At 44.0% G+C, this 14,709-nt stretch overlaps 5 protein-coding genes across 7 annotated transcripts; 1 reads left to right on the top strand and 4 right to left on the bottom strand.

Annotated features, from left to right (window-relative positions):
* Window positions 1-21: 21 nt before the first annotated feature.
* RpS17 (ribosomal protein S17) lies at window positions 22-1,010 on the bottom strand. The gene is made up of 3 exons (XM_017150042.3): window positions 908-1,010; window positions 402-553; window positions 22-337 (listed from the first exon to the last, which is right to left on the bottom strand). Exons 1-3 carry the CDS (start codon window positions 908-910, stop codon window positions 97-99), a joined length of 396 nt encoding a protein of 131 aa, XP_017005531.1. The 5' UTR covers window positions 911-1,010; the 3' UTR covers window positions 22-96.
* A 1,038-nt stretch (window positions 1,011-2,048) lies between these two features.
* On the top strand, window positions 2,049-11,383 carry MTF-1 (Metal response element-binding Transcription Factor-1). Of its 2 annotated transcripts, XM_017149993.3 has the most exons (5): window positions 2,049-3,278; window positions 5,949-6,105; window positions 6,690-6,792; window positions 8,726-8,876; window positions 8,943-11,383. In XM_017149993.3, the coding sequence occupies exons 1-5, from the start codon at window positions 2,467-2,469 to the stop codon at window positions 10,651-10,653; spliced, it is 2,934 nt and encodes a 977-aa protein (XP_017005482.3). In that variant the 5' UTR covers window positions 2,049-2,466; the 3' UTR covers window positions 10,654-11,383. The 2 variants fall into 2 exon arrangements, with proteins under 2 accessions (XP_017005482.3, XP_070070337.1); XM_070214236.1 differs by lacking the exon at window positions 5,949-6,105 and having other exon boundaries at window positions 2,065-2,796.
* Window positions 6,798-8,140, bottom strand: LOC108063061 (uncharacterized). The gene is made up of 2 exons (XM_017149999.3): window positions 7,920-8,140; window positions 6,798-7,846 (listed from the first exon to the last, which is right to left on the bottom strand). The coding sequence occupies exons 1-2, from the start codon at window positions 8,041-8,043 to the stop codon at window positions 7,248-7,250; spliced, it is 723 nt and encodes a 240-aa protein (XP_017005488.2). The 5' UTR covers window positions 8,044-8,140; the 3' UTR covers window positions 6,798-7,247.
* On the bottom strand, window positions 11,086-14,382 carry Bet3 (blocked early in transport 3). The gene is made up of 3 exons (XM_017150000.3): window positions 14,241-14,382; window positions 11,739-12,149; window positions 11,086-11,672 (listed from the first exon to the last, which is right to left on the bottom strand). Exons 1-3 carry the CDS (start codon window positions 14,277-14,279, stop codon window positions 11,586-11,588), a joined length of 537 nt encoding a protein of 178 aa, XP_017005489.1. The 5' UTR covers window positions 14,280-14,382; the 3' UTR covers window positions 11,086-11,585.
* Nf-YA (nuclear factor Y-box A) lies at window positions 12,277-14,380 on the bottom strand. 2 transcript variants are annotated; one of them, XM_070214237.1, is made up of 2 exons: window positions 14,166-14,303; window positions 12,277-14,086 (listed from the first exon to the last, which is right to left on the bottom strand). In XM_070214237.1, the coding sequence occupies exon 2, from the start codon at window positions 14,016-14,018 to the stop codon at window positions 12,843-12,845; it is 1,176 nt and encodes a 391-aa protein (XP_070070338.1). In that variant the 5' UTR covers window positions 14,019-14,086; window positions 14,166-14,303; the 3' UTR covers window positions 12,277-12,842. The 2 variants fall into 2 exon arrangements, with proteins under 2 accessions (XP_070070338.1, XP_017005486.3); XM_017149997.3 differs by having other exon boundaries at window positions 12,280-14,086; window positions 14,241-14,380.
* Window positions 14,383-14,709: the final 327 nt, after the last annotated feature.

Here is a 14,709-nt window from a genome sequence, read left to right as displayed (position 1 = left end):
AATAGAAATACACACTGCAAATGCACTTCACACAAGAGTTGGTTTATTGTGATCCCATGCAAATCAGAACATCATCATCTACGCGCTATACAAATCTTAGTTGCGACGACCAAAGTTGTTGGTGTTGGGCTGGGTCAGCTGCAGGCCACGGATGTTGTGGAAGTCCAGCAGCTTCAACATCTCCTTGGTGTCGGCGTCGACCTCGATGATGTCCTGCTCCAGAGCGGAGACGGCCGGGACGTAGTTGTCGCGACGCTCGCGCTCCTCCTCCTGCAGCTTGATGGAGATGCCGCGGACCTGCGAGTGGCGCAGACGGCCCATCAAATGGGTGACATAGCTGGGGGAGAAATTAAGATTAAGTTAGAAGTAAATCATAAGAGGCAAGATCCTGCGAAACTCACCCGGCAATCTTGTTGCGCAGGGGCTTGGTGGGGATGATGGCCACCTCCTCGCAGATGCGCTTGTTGGTGTGGAAGTCCAACGTCAGGCGAGTGTAGTACTTCTCGATGATGACCTTAGCGGCCTTCTTCACCGTCTTGGTTCGTACGCGACCCTGTGGAGGATGGTTAATAAGATTAGTAACAGATTTCACAAAAATTCACTCAATTCCTTTGCTTCTAAGCTTCACATTTAAGCATTTTTAGCAAGGTTTTCAAATTGTTGCGGCATCTGCTGGCGTGCCTTTTAAACCAGGATACACATGTTTATTGTTTATTAGTAAGTATTCCGTTATATTGCTCTCCGAATGGGTTTTTTAGACCCACAACTAAGACGCGGCACATAAATAATGCTTTTTTGGGGTAGCAATATTTGACTATGCACGTGGGTAGCAGCTTTTGGCGTCCACTTTTTTGGGTTATTTGTCCGTTTCCGTTCCGATTTTATCCGGCATTTCGTTGGTACGTACCATTCTGTTGCTCGATGGATATTTTAATCACCGCTAAAATGAGAAATTATCAATTATTTTAAGGAAAACGTGGAGAAAAGAAATTTGTGAAACCTACCTTGCCGGAAACGAAAGAAAAAGAAGGACGCCGTGTGACCAGACGGGTAGTGTAGAAAATATACTAAAACATACCAAAATATACTGAAACATACCGAAAATATACCATTCAAATAAATGTCCCAGGGTTGATGAATTGGATAAGCATTGATTTAATAGAGGTGGAGAAACATCGATGAAATCATCGATGTTTTAAAATTATTCAGGGTATTCCCTAAACTGTTGAATTGTTGAAAATTCAACAGAAAATTTCAACAGGGGGATTCCCTAAACTGTTAAATTGCTGAATTGTTGAATTTTGGTCAGCTGTTAATCAGCTGTTCCATACAAAGTCAACTTTCAGAAATTTCAGCAATTCAACAGCCTCGGGGCTGATGAAAATTTTGTTGAATTGCTGAAAAGCCAGAGTTGTCACCTTTTTTTAAAAGTCGTGGCAACTCTGTAACATTTTAGTATCACCAGTACGCATTATTTATTTTAAAATAAACTTTGAAAGCATATTTGTGGTTCTTTTTACCTTGGTAACACTTTTAGACAGTAACTAGCAATAATAAATCAAATTTTACATGCTTTAGATTCCGTGAAATTTTTCAACAAATAACAGCTGTTTGAAAATTTAACAGGAACCATTTTGGGTCGTTCCCTTAATTGCTGAAATTTTTTGTTGAATTTTCAACAATTCAGCAATTCAACAGTTTAGGGAATCCCCCTAACAATTAAGGGAACGTCCCAAAATAGTTCCTGTTGAATTTTTGAACTGCTGTTATTTGTTAAAAAGTTTCACGGAACTTAAAATATGTAAAATTGAATTAATTATTGCTAGATACTGTAAAAATGTTTGGCTAAAGGACACCAAATATGCTTTCTAAAATAATTTTGAAAAAAATATGCGTACTGGTGATACTAAAATGTTGCAGAGTAGCCATGACATTTACTAAAAAAGGTGACAACTTTGGTTTTCAACGATTCAACAAAATTTTCAACAGTCATGAGGATGTTGAATTGCTGAAATTTCAGAATTTCTGAAATTTCCCCCTAATAGCATATCTGGATGTCACTGCAACCGTTTGAAAATCAAGTAATCGTCCTAGAAACTCTACGGATTCTGTGACACCTACGAGTATGAACTCTCCACTTTGGTATGAGTCCCCGCCAAGTGGTTGTCGACTTTGGTGTTTCAAGATTCTTGGTATATCTGGAATAGTTTAGTATATTTATTAGAGCGTCGGTAAATTTAGAAGATCCCGCCGCGGCCACACTGGTTCTTATCGTTGTTGTTGTTGTTTGTGCTTTTCGATCGCGGATGTGTGCTTTTCGATCTCGCGATCTCTAATTTCTTTAGCAATACACATATATATATATTGCACAGTGACAACGGATAAAGAGAACAACAACTGCATATATGCGATTTAGCAGGCGTGTTCTACAGAGTGCGTGGGTGTGCGAATAAATAATAATACGAAATGAACGACCAAGAAAGACAACAACTGCAGCAGCAGCAGCAGCAGTCGCAGCACCACCAATACTATCAAAGCGACTGGAAGACGGTTAATAGTAATGGAAATTCGTTATCAGACAGCCGGGATTATGATACCAACTCGTCGCGCAATTCGCTCTCCGGTTCCCCGCCCGCCGCCTCGAATTCCTCCTGCTCCGGATCCCTGGATTTCGACAGGCCGCTCACCCAGCTGCTCACCCCGAAACTGGAAACCGATGGTCTGGGCATTATCCACGGCGATAGCTACAGTATCTACGGCAGCCAGGCGGCGGAATCCACCAGTGGCGAGCAACAGGTGCTAAATCTGGGGCCATCCCTCAACTCGGAGGACGTCCAGGCGACCTATGGGGCCCTCTTCATCCAGGAACAACTCACTCCATCCGCACAAACTCACCCACAAGTTGTTGCTGCGGAGGCGGAAAACGTTTTTCCGCTCGAGGATCAACTAACGCCCATGCCCATCACGGTCATACCCATCACATATCATCATGCCACCGAAAACCTGAGCTCCAGCCACGCTGAGGTTCCCCTGATAGCCAGTCTCAGCGAAAGCAGCGCCCAGGTTTTTAATCTGGATGACATCTGCTTCACGCTGGAGTACCAGTTCGAGAACCAGAAGCTCGTCCAGGTCCAGCCGCCCACGGTGGTCTCCTTGAGCATGGTGTCCACCGAGGGTGCAAGCTCTGCAATAAACTGTGATATTGACCAGGCAGCTGGAAACCCAAACTCCAGGTGCTCCGAATCCAATTCTCCGGCTTATTTCACTATTGAGACGAGGTACTCCATTTGCATGTTTACTCTCCGCTGCATGTGCTTTCTGTAAAATAGTTATTTCTGGAATGATTTTGGTTTTGATTTAGATTTTAATTTAACTAATATTTAGATCAGTTATATCTGAAATGATTTTTAGAGATTTGTATTTAACTAACTTTTAGATCAGTTTGCATAAGTACCATATTCCCCAGTAATTTAAATTCTTAACGTAGACAAATAATTTTATAGGCTTTTCTGGAATAATCAAAACTATAAATATATATGCATACATTCTTGGCAATATATGTGTATATTTTTTTGAAATATTGATATATTGATATTGATATATTAATATTTGAGTGCATAATTAATTAATTAAATTTATAATAACCGCAAAAGAGAATATTCCAAATTCCACAGTAATTTAAATTCTTAACATTTAAATATAATTTTAAAGACTTTTCTGGAATAATCAAAACTATAAATATATTTAGCATACATTCTTTGCAATATATATGAATATATTTCTTAGAAATATTGAAATTGATTCTATATTTGAGTGCATAATTAATTAATTAAATTTATAATAACCGCAACAGAGACTATTCCAAATTTAAATTGAGGGTTGATTGAATTATGATTAGGATACAGAAAGTAGAAAATATTTGAAAAATATGCTTTTTGCCAATATTTTATTTCATGACAGACCTTGAAAGCGTTCGATTGCCTTGGGGAGCAAAATTCTTAATTTTGATTTGCAATCGCAAAAAAATTGTTTGAAACCCCGAATAATTGCATATTTTTAGTGCCATTTATGAGTAGATTAAATGCTGCTGTTTTTGTCGCATTTGGCCAATTATAGTGGGCCGTCAGGTGTGCCCTCCGCATTCTGACCCCCGCCCAGGGACACGACCGCCCCTCTTTTCTGCTAATTTTCCACTGCCCACACACAAAAAGACCGAAAGAGAGAGAGAGAAAAAAGGAAAACATTTGCCTAGCGTCTGCCGTGACGTGTCCGGCTTTTTTCTGTTTTTATTCCGCTTTTTGTTTGGGCCCCCCGCTCGAAAAAAACGAAAATCGAATTTTCATATTTTCTTCCTTGTCGAGAATTTTGTTGGCAAATTTCAACCATTCCAATGTCCACTTATTACAACGCGGTGTCCGAATCGCTTTCAAGTTGTTTGCTAATTGCCTGATTTGTGCTCTTAGCCAGCTCGATACGACTATCGTATACCCTCGTTTTTGACATCATAACGGCTGGGCCTCCTCTTCGGCCGATGATTGTATCGAAATCATTTGTTTGGGCTATAAATAGTTGCGCCGATGAACGCATTTAGATTTCTACCCCCACTCCAATCGTCGAGCAGAATGTATAGATGGATATATGCATACATAGATGTATATTTGTACAATACAATGTGTTGGGCGGAGACGGTGGTCGAAATTTTCCCCAAAAACTCATTCACACTTGGTGTAAAGAAGCCGGTTTTCAATTTATAGCGCTGCCATTGTGAAATTCTCCCCCGATTTGGCATTATAAAGAGTTCTCGAGTTCTCTCGATCTATTCTATTATTTCTATTATTTCAAAGGGCAAAGATCGTATATGTGTCACAAGGCTTTGTTGTCTAGTACAAGTTAAATAACATGTATTGCTGATAGGGCTTATTTTCGAAAAAAAAAGTATTTTAAATATAGCAAAAGAAATCTGTGCGACGGAAACCGAGTAAATAACGTGGTGATAAGTCAGCAAAGCTGAAGGGTTTACACCATGTTTACTCGAATTTCAATAGATATGATACTAGAGAATCGACTGATTAGAACTAAAGGGTAAATTGAAAGATTAGAGTTTAGTTGGTCTAGCTGTTCTATGTGTAATAAATGGCCCCTCAAAAGGTATTAAAATAGTCATAAACTTAATTTACCTGTCCTTAAGTCTAAATGATCTGTTGTGATGGGGTTAGTCCGGTCTTTTCAACATTGTTGTTGCTCTTGGTTTGTTCATTATTCTGCGGTACAATAATTTTTCAATTTTTCATCCGTGCCTTGTGTGTTGTTTTGCTCCTAGCCCCCTTTACCCCTCCACTAAACTCGACGACGACGACGCCTTTTTGCTATTTTTACCGCCATGAGTAGTGTTCCCTCAATCATATTTCTCATTTTTCAGCACTCCCGCGATTAGAAGGGGGCATCTCGATGGGTGAGCCTGTGTGAAGGGAAGGGAAGGGAAGGGTCTGGGGGAGGCACGCCGCCCGTCACTCAGCCTGCCAGCCGTCTCAGCACCCACGCACTTGTTTTACTATTTCCCTCGAATTTTTCTTTATAGTCTCGGTTGCCGCCTGCTATTTTCCTTTCGGCATTTGTTGTGTTTTGACCATGACAACATTAAATTTTAATTAATCTGATTAATAAGGACCGAAGAGCCTCCAGTTTATTTCTACTTGTTTTTTGCTGTTTATGTTTCTGCTGACGCTCTAACCCCACTAATCGCAATCTGTGCAATATACATATATATATGCATATATACTTGTTGCGTTTATAATTATATACAAAGATCTTAACGGCCCACTGACACACAAATCGGGTGGAATATACATATGCGCCCCGCCCGATGCGATTTTCTGTTTGTTTCCAACTGCAAATTCGATAAATTCCTCCCCCTTTTGGTTTTTCCCCCACTTGGTCTGATCTTCCAGCTATGTGGATGAGTACGATCCAAATGAACCGGACGAGGACGAGCAGCTGGCCCACTGCATCCAACCGGGCTTTCTGCACCAAGATGTTGATGAGGAGGAGGAGGAGGAGGAGGGAAGGCAGGACGAGAACGACCAGCTCATGGCGATGGCCTACGAGGTATCCACACCCAATCACCCAATCCGCTAGCCAAGTGTCTAACGTGCCTTACGTTGCCTAACGCTTTTTGTAGCGACTCGCCATCCTAATCCTAGTGTTTAGTGGAGATTCCGATTCCTGCGATTCCGCTGTAGGCGTGTGTAACCAAGTTTTGTTAACCATCTAGCGGTGCGTAGTGTCTGCTTACATCGAGTACTATAACTGGCTGTTCCCTAACGTATCATTCGAAGAGTCCCGCATGATTCCATCTGATCGTAATTGTCTTATTCCGAAGAACATACATCTATTAACCTCTTAACCAAGGACCGTAAATAATCGTTATCTGAGATTTTTATTTTAAAAAGAGTTCTAAAATATATTGTTTTAAACGTCAAAAATAACGTTCTGCATGTCAACAAATCTGGAAAGCAAATTAACTGTTATTTGTTCATGTCTAAAGTGCATAAAAATCTGTTAAATTGTTTATTAAAACTTGAACAAATCTCAGTAGGCCTTTAAAAATCTCAAAAAACGATTATTTACGGTCCCTGCTCTTAACTACTTTATTGTACCGATCTAACTGCCATGTTTTTCCCACGATCTAGAGTTCGGATGAGGCTCTCAGTCGCTATAGATGCAACTACGAGAACTGTTATCGCAGCTACAGCACAATTGGAAACCTGCGAACGCATTTAAAGACGCACACGGGTAGGTATCCTTACAAAATAATTATTTAATTTGAAATGTACATTTTAAGGATGTCGAAATATTTAAAAATATTGTATCGATGATATTTTTTATTGAAACAAAAAATCGAAATGATATGTGATATATCGGAAAAGAAATATCTAAATATCAGATATTTTTGATATTTTTGTTTTATTATTATTTTTTATTAATTTTAAGCTGCATAAGGCATGGCACCCAATTATAGCGTTCTATCTTGTTTTTAATGCGTTTTCTTTGATTCTGAATGCTATGTCTTGTCTCGATGAAAAGTGAATCCACTTAAAAGTATAAAAAAAATGTGGAAAAAAAGATCGATGATACCTGATAATTATTCAAAAAAATATCGATGAAAATATTTTTTTTAGGCTAATAAAATCGATGTATTGATATTTTGATATATTTTTGACATCCCTAGTACATTTACAATGTACACTTCACATCCGCTTCATTTGCTCATTAACAAAAATAAGTACTTTAAGTTGCAAGTCTCTGCGAGAGCTTTCCTCAACGCCACTTAGAATATCCTCGAGATATTTGTAGAAAGGATCCTGGGGTGGTTCCGCTGGCTTTTCTTTCAAAGCCTTCTCGATGAGATTCATCACATCCAGAAACTTTACTTGAGCCTGATTTAGATTATCGCCCGTTGAACTGGGTAAACATCCACATGTTGGGTCATTTGGCAATTCGTTGGCATTATTGCACGCAGATTCATCGGCAATAAACTCCACGCTGCCGTTATCCATCTCACCGAGATATTCTCCCTCGTTTTTATACTCAATTATGAACTCTTCCTGGGCAAATTCGTTGTTCTCGTGGCTCCGTTTGGCTGAGGGTTCTTCCTCTGGATTACTTTCCTCAGTTTGCCCAGTTTCCGATGAGTTAATGGGATAGGAACACCTTTTCTGCCTTATGTGATACCTAAGAAAGCCGAGATTTTCAAATATATAAGTGGTGTTCTTGTTGTTTTTGGGCTTTTGAATTTCCCGCACGTAACGGTCTCTTAGGGTTTTCCACCTAATTTGGCAATGGTCGACTGTAATTGTAAAGTGGAGAATAGATGAAATTGGAGAGAAGATGGTTTATGCTGCATAAACAACTTTATTTACCCGACTTTTGACAAGCATCGGCTACCACAGTCCAAGCGAGCTCCCTTTCGGATCTCGTGGCCCTTTCATACAAACAAGGGTTCTCCTTAACGCTCTTAATTAACAAATCGTCAAAATGTTCCATGTTGTTAAGATTATTTTCAAAAATCACACGACTTTCGCAGAAATCCGACGCGTTCTTGCGCTGCGTAAAATAAGTAAACGCGGAAGAACAGCTGACGCGCGTCAGGTGTTTTCCAACACTGATTGGCCAGTGGCTCAGCTTAGCAGAAGGGAAAAGGGGGTGATGATTAAGCTTTTAAGACATTTTTTGAATTATTATAAGTAAAAATTTATTTGTTTATATAAAGCTAACTTACAGTGTAAAACTATGAGCTAACTGAGAAATTTAAAGCGCTAGCAACTAAGGCTTTCCGCTCAACTAGACAGTTTTCTTAAATGGTATGTGCTAAATTATGTAGTTATACGGGAGAACGAGATGATTTTGTTATTAAAATATAAAACATTTTTTGAATCAAAAAAAAGTTTTTTTTCATTTCATTAATTTTTTTTCTTAACTAAGAATGTAGGTACAATTTAAGATTATATAACTGTCCAGATATAAATTTTCTTTTTATTTCAATTCAAAGAACATACAACTTGGTATTAATTAGTTTTAGTACGAAGGGAATTAGTGGTACTTCCCCTAGAAATCTGTGTAACTACCCTTACGGCATTGCCATTCATTGCACATATGTACATATGCATGTCCATACATGTTCATATATTTTCCTCCTAATAAAACGCTTACCCGCTTTCCTTTCCAGGCGACTACAGCTTCAAATGCCCGGAAGACGGATGCCACAAGGCCTTCCTCACATCCTACAGCCTGAAGATCCACGTCCGCGTCCACACGAAGGTGAAGCCCTACGAATGCGAGGTGACCGGCTGCGATAAGGCGTTCAACACGCGCTACAGGTGAGCAATCATCCATCGATATATATATATATATGACCAATCACCAATCTACCAATCCGCCAACAGATTGCACGCCCACCTGCGCCTGCACAATGGCGAGACATTCAACTGCGAGCTGTGCCAGAAGTGCTTCACCACGCTGAGCGACCTGAAGAAGCACATGCGCACCCACACCCAGGAGCGGCCCTACAAGTGCCCGGAGGACGACTGCGGCAAGGCCTTCACCGCCTCGCATCATTTGAAGACGCACCGGCGGACGCATACGGGCGAAAAGCCGTATCCCTGCCAGGAGGACAGCTGCCAGAAGTCGTTCAGCACGTCGCACAGTTTGAAATCGCACAAGAAGACGCACCAACGGCAGTTGCTCAACAAGGGACGCAAGAAGAGGCCACTAAAGGGGCAGCAAAAGGAGCAAAAGGATCCCCAGCAGGAGGAGCAGGATGAACAGGAGTTCCTCAAGGAAGATCCGGCGGAGATAATGGTGCTTAATCCAGGCAGCCACTGCTCAGAAACCACCAGCACGGACAGCGGAGTGGTGCTGCAAACGCTTACGCAGCAGAAGGATCAGTTGTTCATCCTCCAAAGCGACGAACCTCTGCTGCTTCCCGAAACCTCACAGGCCTACCAGCTCTCCTACGCCGCCGAGGAGGAGATACCCAGTCCGTGGATCGACGCCGGCGTGCTTGTCTCCAAGCCCATCATTCCCATGGCCCCGCTGACGGACGCCTGCGTGGCCCTGCCCACCGAGATGCCCACTTTCGTGGACCTCAAGCCCACCTACGGCAATGCAGTAAGCGGCAACATGGCTGATCCGCAGGCGGAGACCATGGATGTGGATGCCGCGATGCCCACGCCCACCTTAGAGTTGAACCAGCAGAATATCGAGGAGCTGCTCAAGCAGGACAGCAGCTTCGACAACGAGGAGGACATGGAGACGGAGTCGCTGCTCAACGACATCCTCATGACCATCGACAACAACAGCGCCCTGTTGCAGGCCACCCTGCAGCAGGCCTCCCAGGTGCCCAGCGATGCCTCCGGTCTCGTGGAACTGGACATCAGGGACAACAAGCCCACGCTTAAGCAGATCACAGCGGATGCGGGCATCTGCAATTGCACCAACTGCAAGTGCGATCAAACGAAGAGCTGTCACGGCGGGGATTGCGGGGCAGCTGCAGCTGCTCAAAAGGCCACCAATTCCAGCGGTGGCAAACGCATCTGCGGCAGCGTGGCGCCCACCAAAAAAGTGAGTAAACGCGAGGCGGAAATGAACCAGAACATCGAGGATGTTGCTTTGCTGTTGCAAAACCTTGCTTCAATGGGCAGCGGTGGCTCCTCCGGCGGCGGCGGTTGCTGTGGAGGTGGTGGTGCAGCTGCCAAGCCATCACCACCTCCTGCTGGAGGCTGCTGTGGAGCGCCCAAGGCTGCAGAGCCCGTAAAGACAGGTTGTGGGTGTGCTGGAGGTGCTCCTGCTCCTGTTCCTGCTCCTCCGCCCTCGGGAGGCTGCTGTTCGGGCAACCAGAAGCCATCAGTACCTGCTCCTCCTCCTCCTGCAGCCTCGGGCTGTTGCTCTTCTGGCCAGGCGAAAGTGCAGGCTCCAACAGCTCCCGCTCCCGCTCCCGCTGCCGCCATCAAGGGCAACGCCTGCACCTGCAAGAGTCCCGCGGAGGGCGTGGCCAACGGCTGCTGCGTGGTCATCTGCATTAAAACGCTGCAAGCGCTCCGCAAAGTTCTGACGCGCCGGAATCTGAACCTAATGCTTTGTCCACAGCAGAACTAATTTAAGTACTACTTATGTACACTAATCCCGAAGCCCCCAGAAACCTACAAGAAACCAAATCAATCATGTAATCAATCAAGTATTGTGCCTGTAAAAAGTATTTCCCCTTTTTAAATAACCGGAAAGATAACCAAAAATGAACGAAATTGTCAAAGTGCATTTAAGCCAAACTATTCAAACAAATGTGATCCCAGCGGAGGCTGGCCGCGCTACAACTTACATTACAAAAAAAAGTAACCCTATAATCACTACGAGCCCCAAATTATCTAGAAACCCAAAGCAGTTTCCGGTCAACTTATAGAGCTTTTTGCAAACTGACAAAGATATGCCAACCTTATCGGGCAATAAAACATGGCAGACTACCTAGTATATGGCCAATTGATACATTTGTTTCACCAGACAGTTGATAAAATGCCGTCTTATCTAAAGCTCTTTGTTTTTGTACTTTTTTTGTTTTAATATTTAACACGTTAAATATCATTGAGTTTATCTAAAACTAACAATTATAATTTATTACTACCCCAGGGATCCAAAGCGATCCATGTCTTTAGGGACGTAATATTAATGAAGGGGTTCATTTGTTAAATTGTATCAAATATAACAAAATACTTTTTGTGTTTATGACGCTTTATATCATGCCAAATATGAACAGAAACATATTTTCTACTGTTTTCTTATATACCCAAAGTTAAATCATCTGTATAAAGTCGAATAAAACATAAAACTAAACTTGTTGTTACGATTCTTATTGCTGCAATATTGCTGTTGCCGCTGTTGCTCCTGCTGTTGCTGCTGCTGTTGCTCCTTTTGCTGTTGCTTTCGCTCCGGAATGTGGAGAGGCAGTTTCGAGACCGACAAACGCAGTTTACTAGACGCTATATACAGAATGTGCTTCCATTGACCCCTCTGATCCACTGATCCACACTTGTTTTCTAATCCTCGCCAGCTGGTATGACCTCCTCTAGACGCCGCACGAACTTAACGCGCAGTTCCGTCACATTGTCGCCCTTCAGTTGATCCTGCACACACAACACTACACCATTAGCGAACTATGAAAAGCGTAGGAGTATTCCACAAAGACTTGCCTGCACGAACCAGCACTGCACCTCCAGCTGCACCATCTCCAAGGCGCCGCGGATGCAGCCGCTGAGTATGGCGCTGTAGCGCAGATTGGTCAGGTCCGGCGGCAGCTCGACGAACTCCGTCAGCGGATTGCTGTCGAACAGCAGCGAGAACTCATCGGAGGCCGCCGACCAGTTCGAGATGGTGGGCTGGATGTTCAGGTAGATGCGGAATGCCTGCTGCACGCGATCGGCCGTCTCGCGCATCTCCAGGCAGCGGGGCGCCGAGGTCCTGGCCAGAAAGTCCTCGATCAGCCGCATGCCCATGTTGTAGCCGATCCGCTCCAGCTGCTTGTTCACGTCCTCGGCGTTCTCGAAGTCGCGCAGCATCTGGGTGACGAGTGCCCCGTAGGTGAGTGTCAGGAACTCCGAGTTCTGTGTTTGGTTTTTTGTACAAATGGGGGAGAAAGGAAAGCAGACAGCGAATAAAAATCAATCCAGAACCAGAATTAAACGTTTTATGGGCCGGTACCAAATGTGAATCTATAGCCATTACAATAATCTACGCACAAAATTAGTTCTAAAGTTTATAAACAATTATTTGTATTTATTGTAAGTCATATTGATTTATTGGTTTCTTAGAATCGTTCTTAAGATTTGATTTTTAGATTATATTATTGAGCTCTGCTTGCTATGACTATTTAGACCTTGTTCCCAATTCCATTTCGATAGGATGGGTGAAATCAAAAGTAATTGCACAATTTGTTAGTTGTTAAGTTGGAGTAACTTTAGTAAATAACATAAATTTTCTATTAAAATAATTAGATAACTCATAGCAAATAATACAAATAAATTCGAAACTATAAAAATTGAAAAGGATGCGATATACAAATCTTTAAATGTTAAATATAAAATAAAGGAAATTTGCAAATGAAATTGAATTATTTCGCAAATGAATAAAGGGAACAAGGCCTGGATATTCGAAAGGAATAAGTAAGAATTTGAACCGAAAGATGTGAGCCGAATAAATCAGTGTTTTACAGTGAGGAGAAGATGGGGACACAGAGCGACTGGCTTACGACTATAAACTACGATCTAGTCTAGTTTGTATCTACGGCTAGGCAGCGACTATTCCGATTTGATCGCCGTTATGGTAATGCTTGGCGTTTGGTGGGGTGCGATCAGTTTCGGCGGAGCCCTCGCCGTGCCCCGGCTGAGGGTGATGCCGCCACTGGGCGCCATGGGCAAGCTGCCGCCATCCGGACCCGAGGAATCCTGATCGCCCTTCTCCTGCGCCGAATGAAAGCGACCGCCCTCGCCACGCGCCCGATTCATGGCGTGCCGATGGCGAGATTCATGCAGATACTTGCAGCGCTCCTTGGGAATCCGTGACTCCAGCTTGGCCCTGGCCTGCCGCCGGATGAGGATGCGTTTGTACTGCTTGGCATTCACATAGAGCGGCTCCTCGTCCGCCTCGCCCTTGGAGCTCTCGTCCTCGCTGTTTGTATTCGTCCCAGTAGTACTTGTGCTGACATCGGCGCTTATATTATTGGCTGCAGCGCTGGCCGCCGCCGCCGCTGCCGCTGCTGCTGCTGCAGCTGCAGCCACCGCCTGTTGTTGTTGCTGCTGCTGCTGGGCTTGCTGGACTTGGGATTGAACCACCTGCTGCTGCTGTTGTTGCTGCTGCTGTTGGGTGACCACTGTACTGGCAGCCGCCGCCATGGCCGTCTGCGGCACCATGATGATCTGCTGACCAGCGCTGGGAGCCGCCTGACTGGCGCTAGCCGCCGGTGTGATCTGCACCAGCTGTCCGTTGATGTTGAGGTAGTGCGGCGTGGGCTGGGCGGCCATGGCTGCTGCTGCATTGGCCGCTGCATTCGGATCCAAGGCGGCAATGGTGGGCGTCTGATAGAAAATGGTCTGGCCATCGGGCAGCTGCATCACCTGCATCTGCGGCTGCTGCTGGGCCGCCTGCAGCATGATCTGGTTGGCCTGCAGCGGTATCAATTGCGGCTGCAGACCCGTCGCCGTCTGCTGGCCCTGCGCCTGTTGGCCAATTATTATTTGGGCCGCTCCGGCGGGCAGCATCGGCATGGGAATCACTTGAATGGGCTGCGCTGTGGCAGCTGCCCCTGGATTTGTGGCTCCTCCGGCTGACGTGTTTACATTCACATTGTTGCCGGCTGTTGCTGTTGTGTTGTTGCTGCTATTGCTGTTGTTGTTGGCTGCGGCGGCGGCGGCGGTGGAGCTCATTCTGGGCGTGGCGGCTGAGGGGCGGCTGGCGGCGCTGAAATGGTTTTCCATTGCCCGTTTGCTGGGCGTTTCTGTGTCGTGTCTCAACCTCAAGCCCTCAACACACACACACACACTTACTGGAAAAGCGAATGAAGCCGATTTTGAGGGTGGTTGGCACGTCAAAGATTCGTTCTTAGGCGCTAGGCAAAAACTAACCTTACAACTAGAACTAACTATGTATCTTCTGTGGCTAACGATACCGATCCCCTGCTAGCTGCTCGATCAACTCACCACTTTCTTGGCGTCCAAACGGGAGGCTTGTCGCGACATTTTCCGGCTGTTTACGTTGCGAATTGTCCAATTGAAAATAGAATCTCCTGTTTTTCCGACTTTTACAGAGCAGGGTTGTCAGGGTGCGTAATCACGACCAGGGCTGCATGCGCTTTACATATCGGTTGCAGTCACGGTGGAGTGCAAGTATCGGTTAAAGTCACTGTTTAGAGGGTAGGGTCTTTGTCATTGAACAACAGGGTGAGAATAAGTTCGTGCAAATCATTTCCAAGTTTCTAGTTAGTTATAAAAATATTATTAATCAATTTAAATTGTCTGAAAATTTGCTAAGCGAAGCCTGAATACCCTTATTAAAGAAAACAATGTTGCAGCCCTAGTGTAAACGATTTTGAATATTTCCTGATTAATTTTAACGCCATCAGTTGAATATTTAAAAATATGTTAATACAGTAAAACTAAATTAAAAACA

This window comes from Drosophila takahashii, chromosome 3L (assembly GCF_030179915.1).
Source record: "Drosophila takahashii strain IR98-3 E-12201 chromosome 3L, DtakHiC1v2, whole genome shotgun sequence".
In the NCBI taxonomy this organism is placed as follows: Eukaryota; Metazoa; Arthropoda; class Insecta; order Diptera; family Drosophilidae; genus Drosophila; species Drosophila takahashii.
The sequence above is the reverse complement of the archived record's forward strand: the minus strand, read 5'-3'. Positions and strand labels throughout refer to the sequence as shown.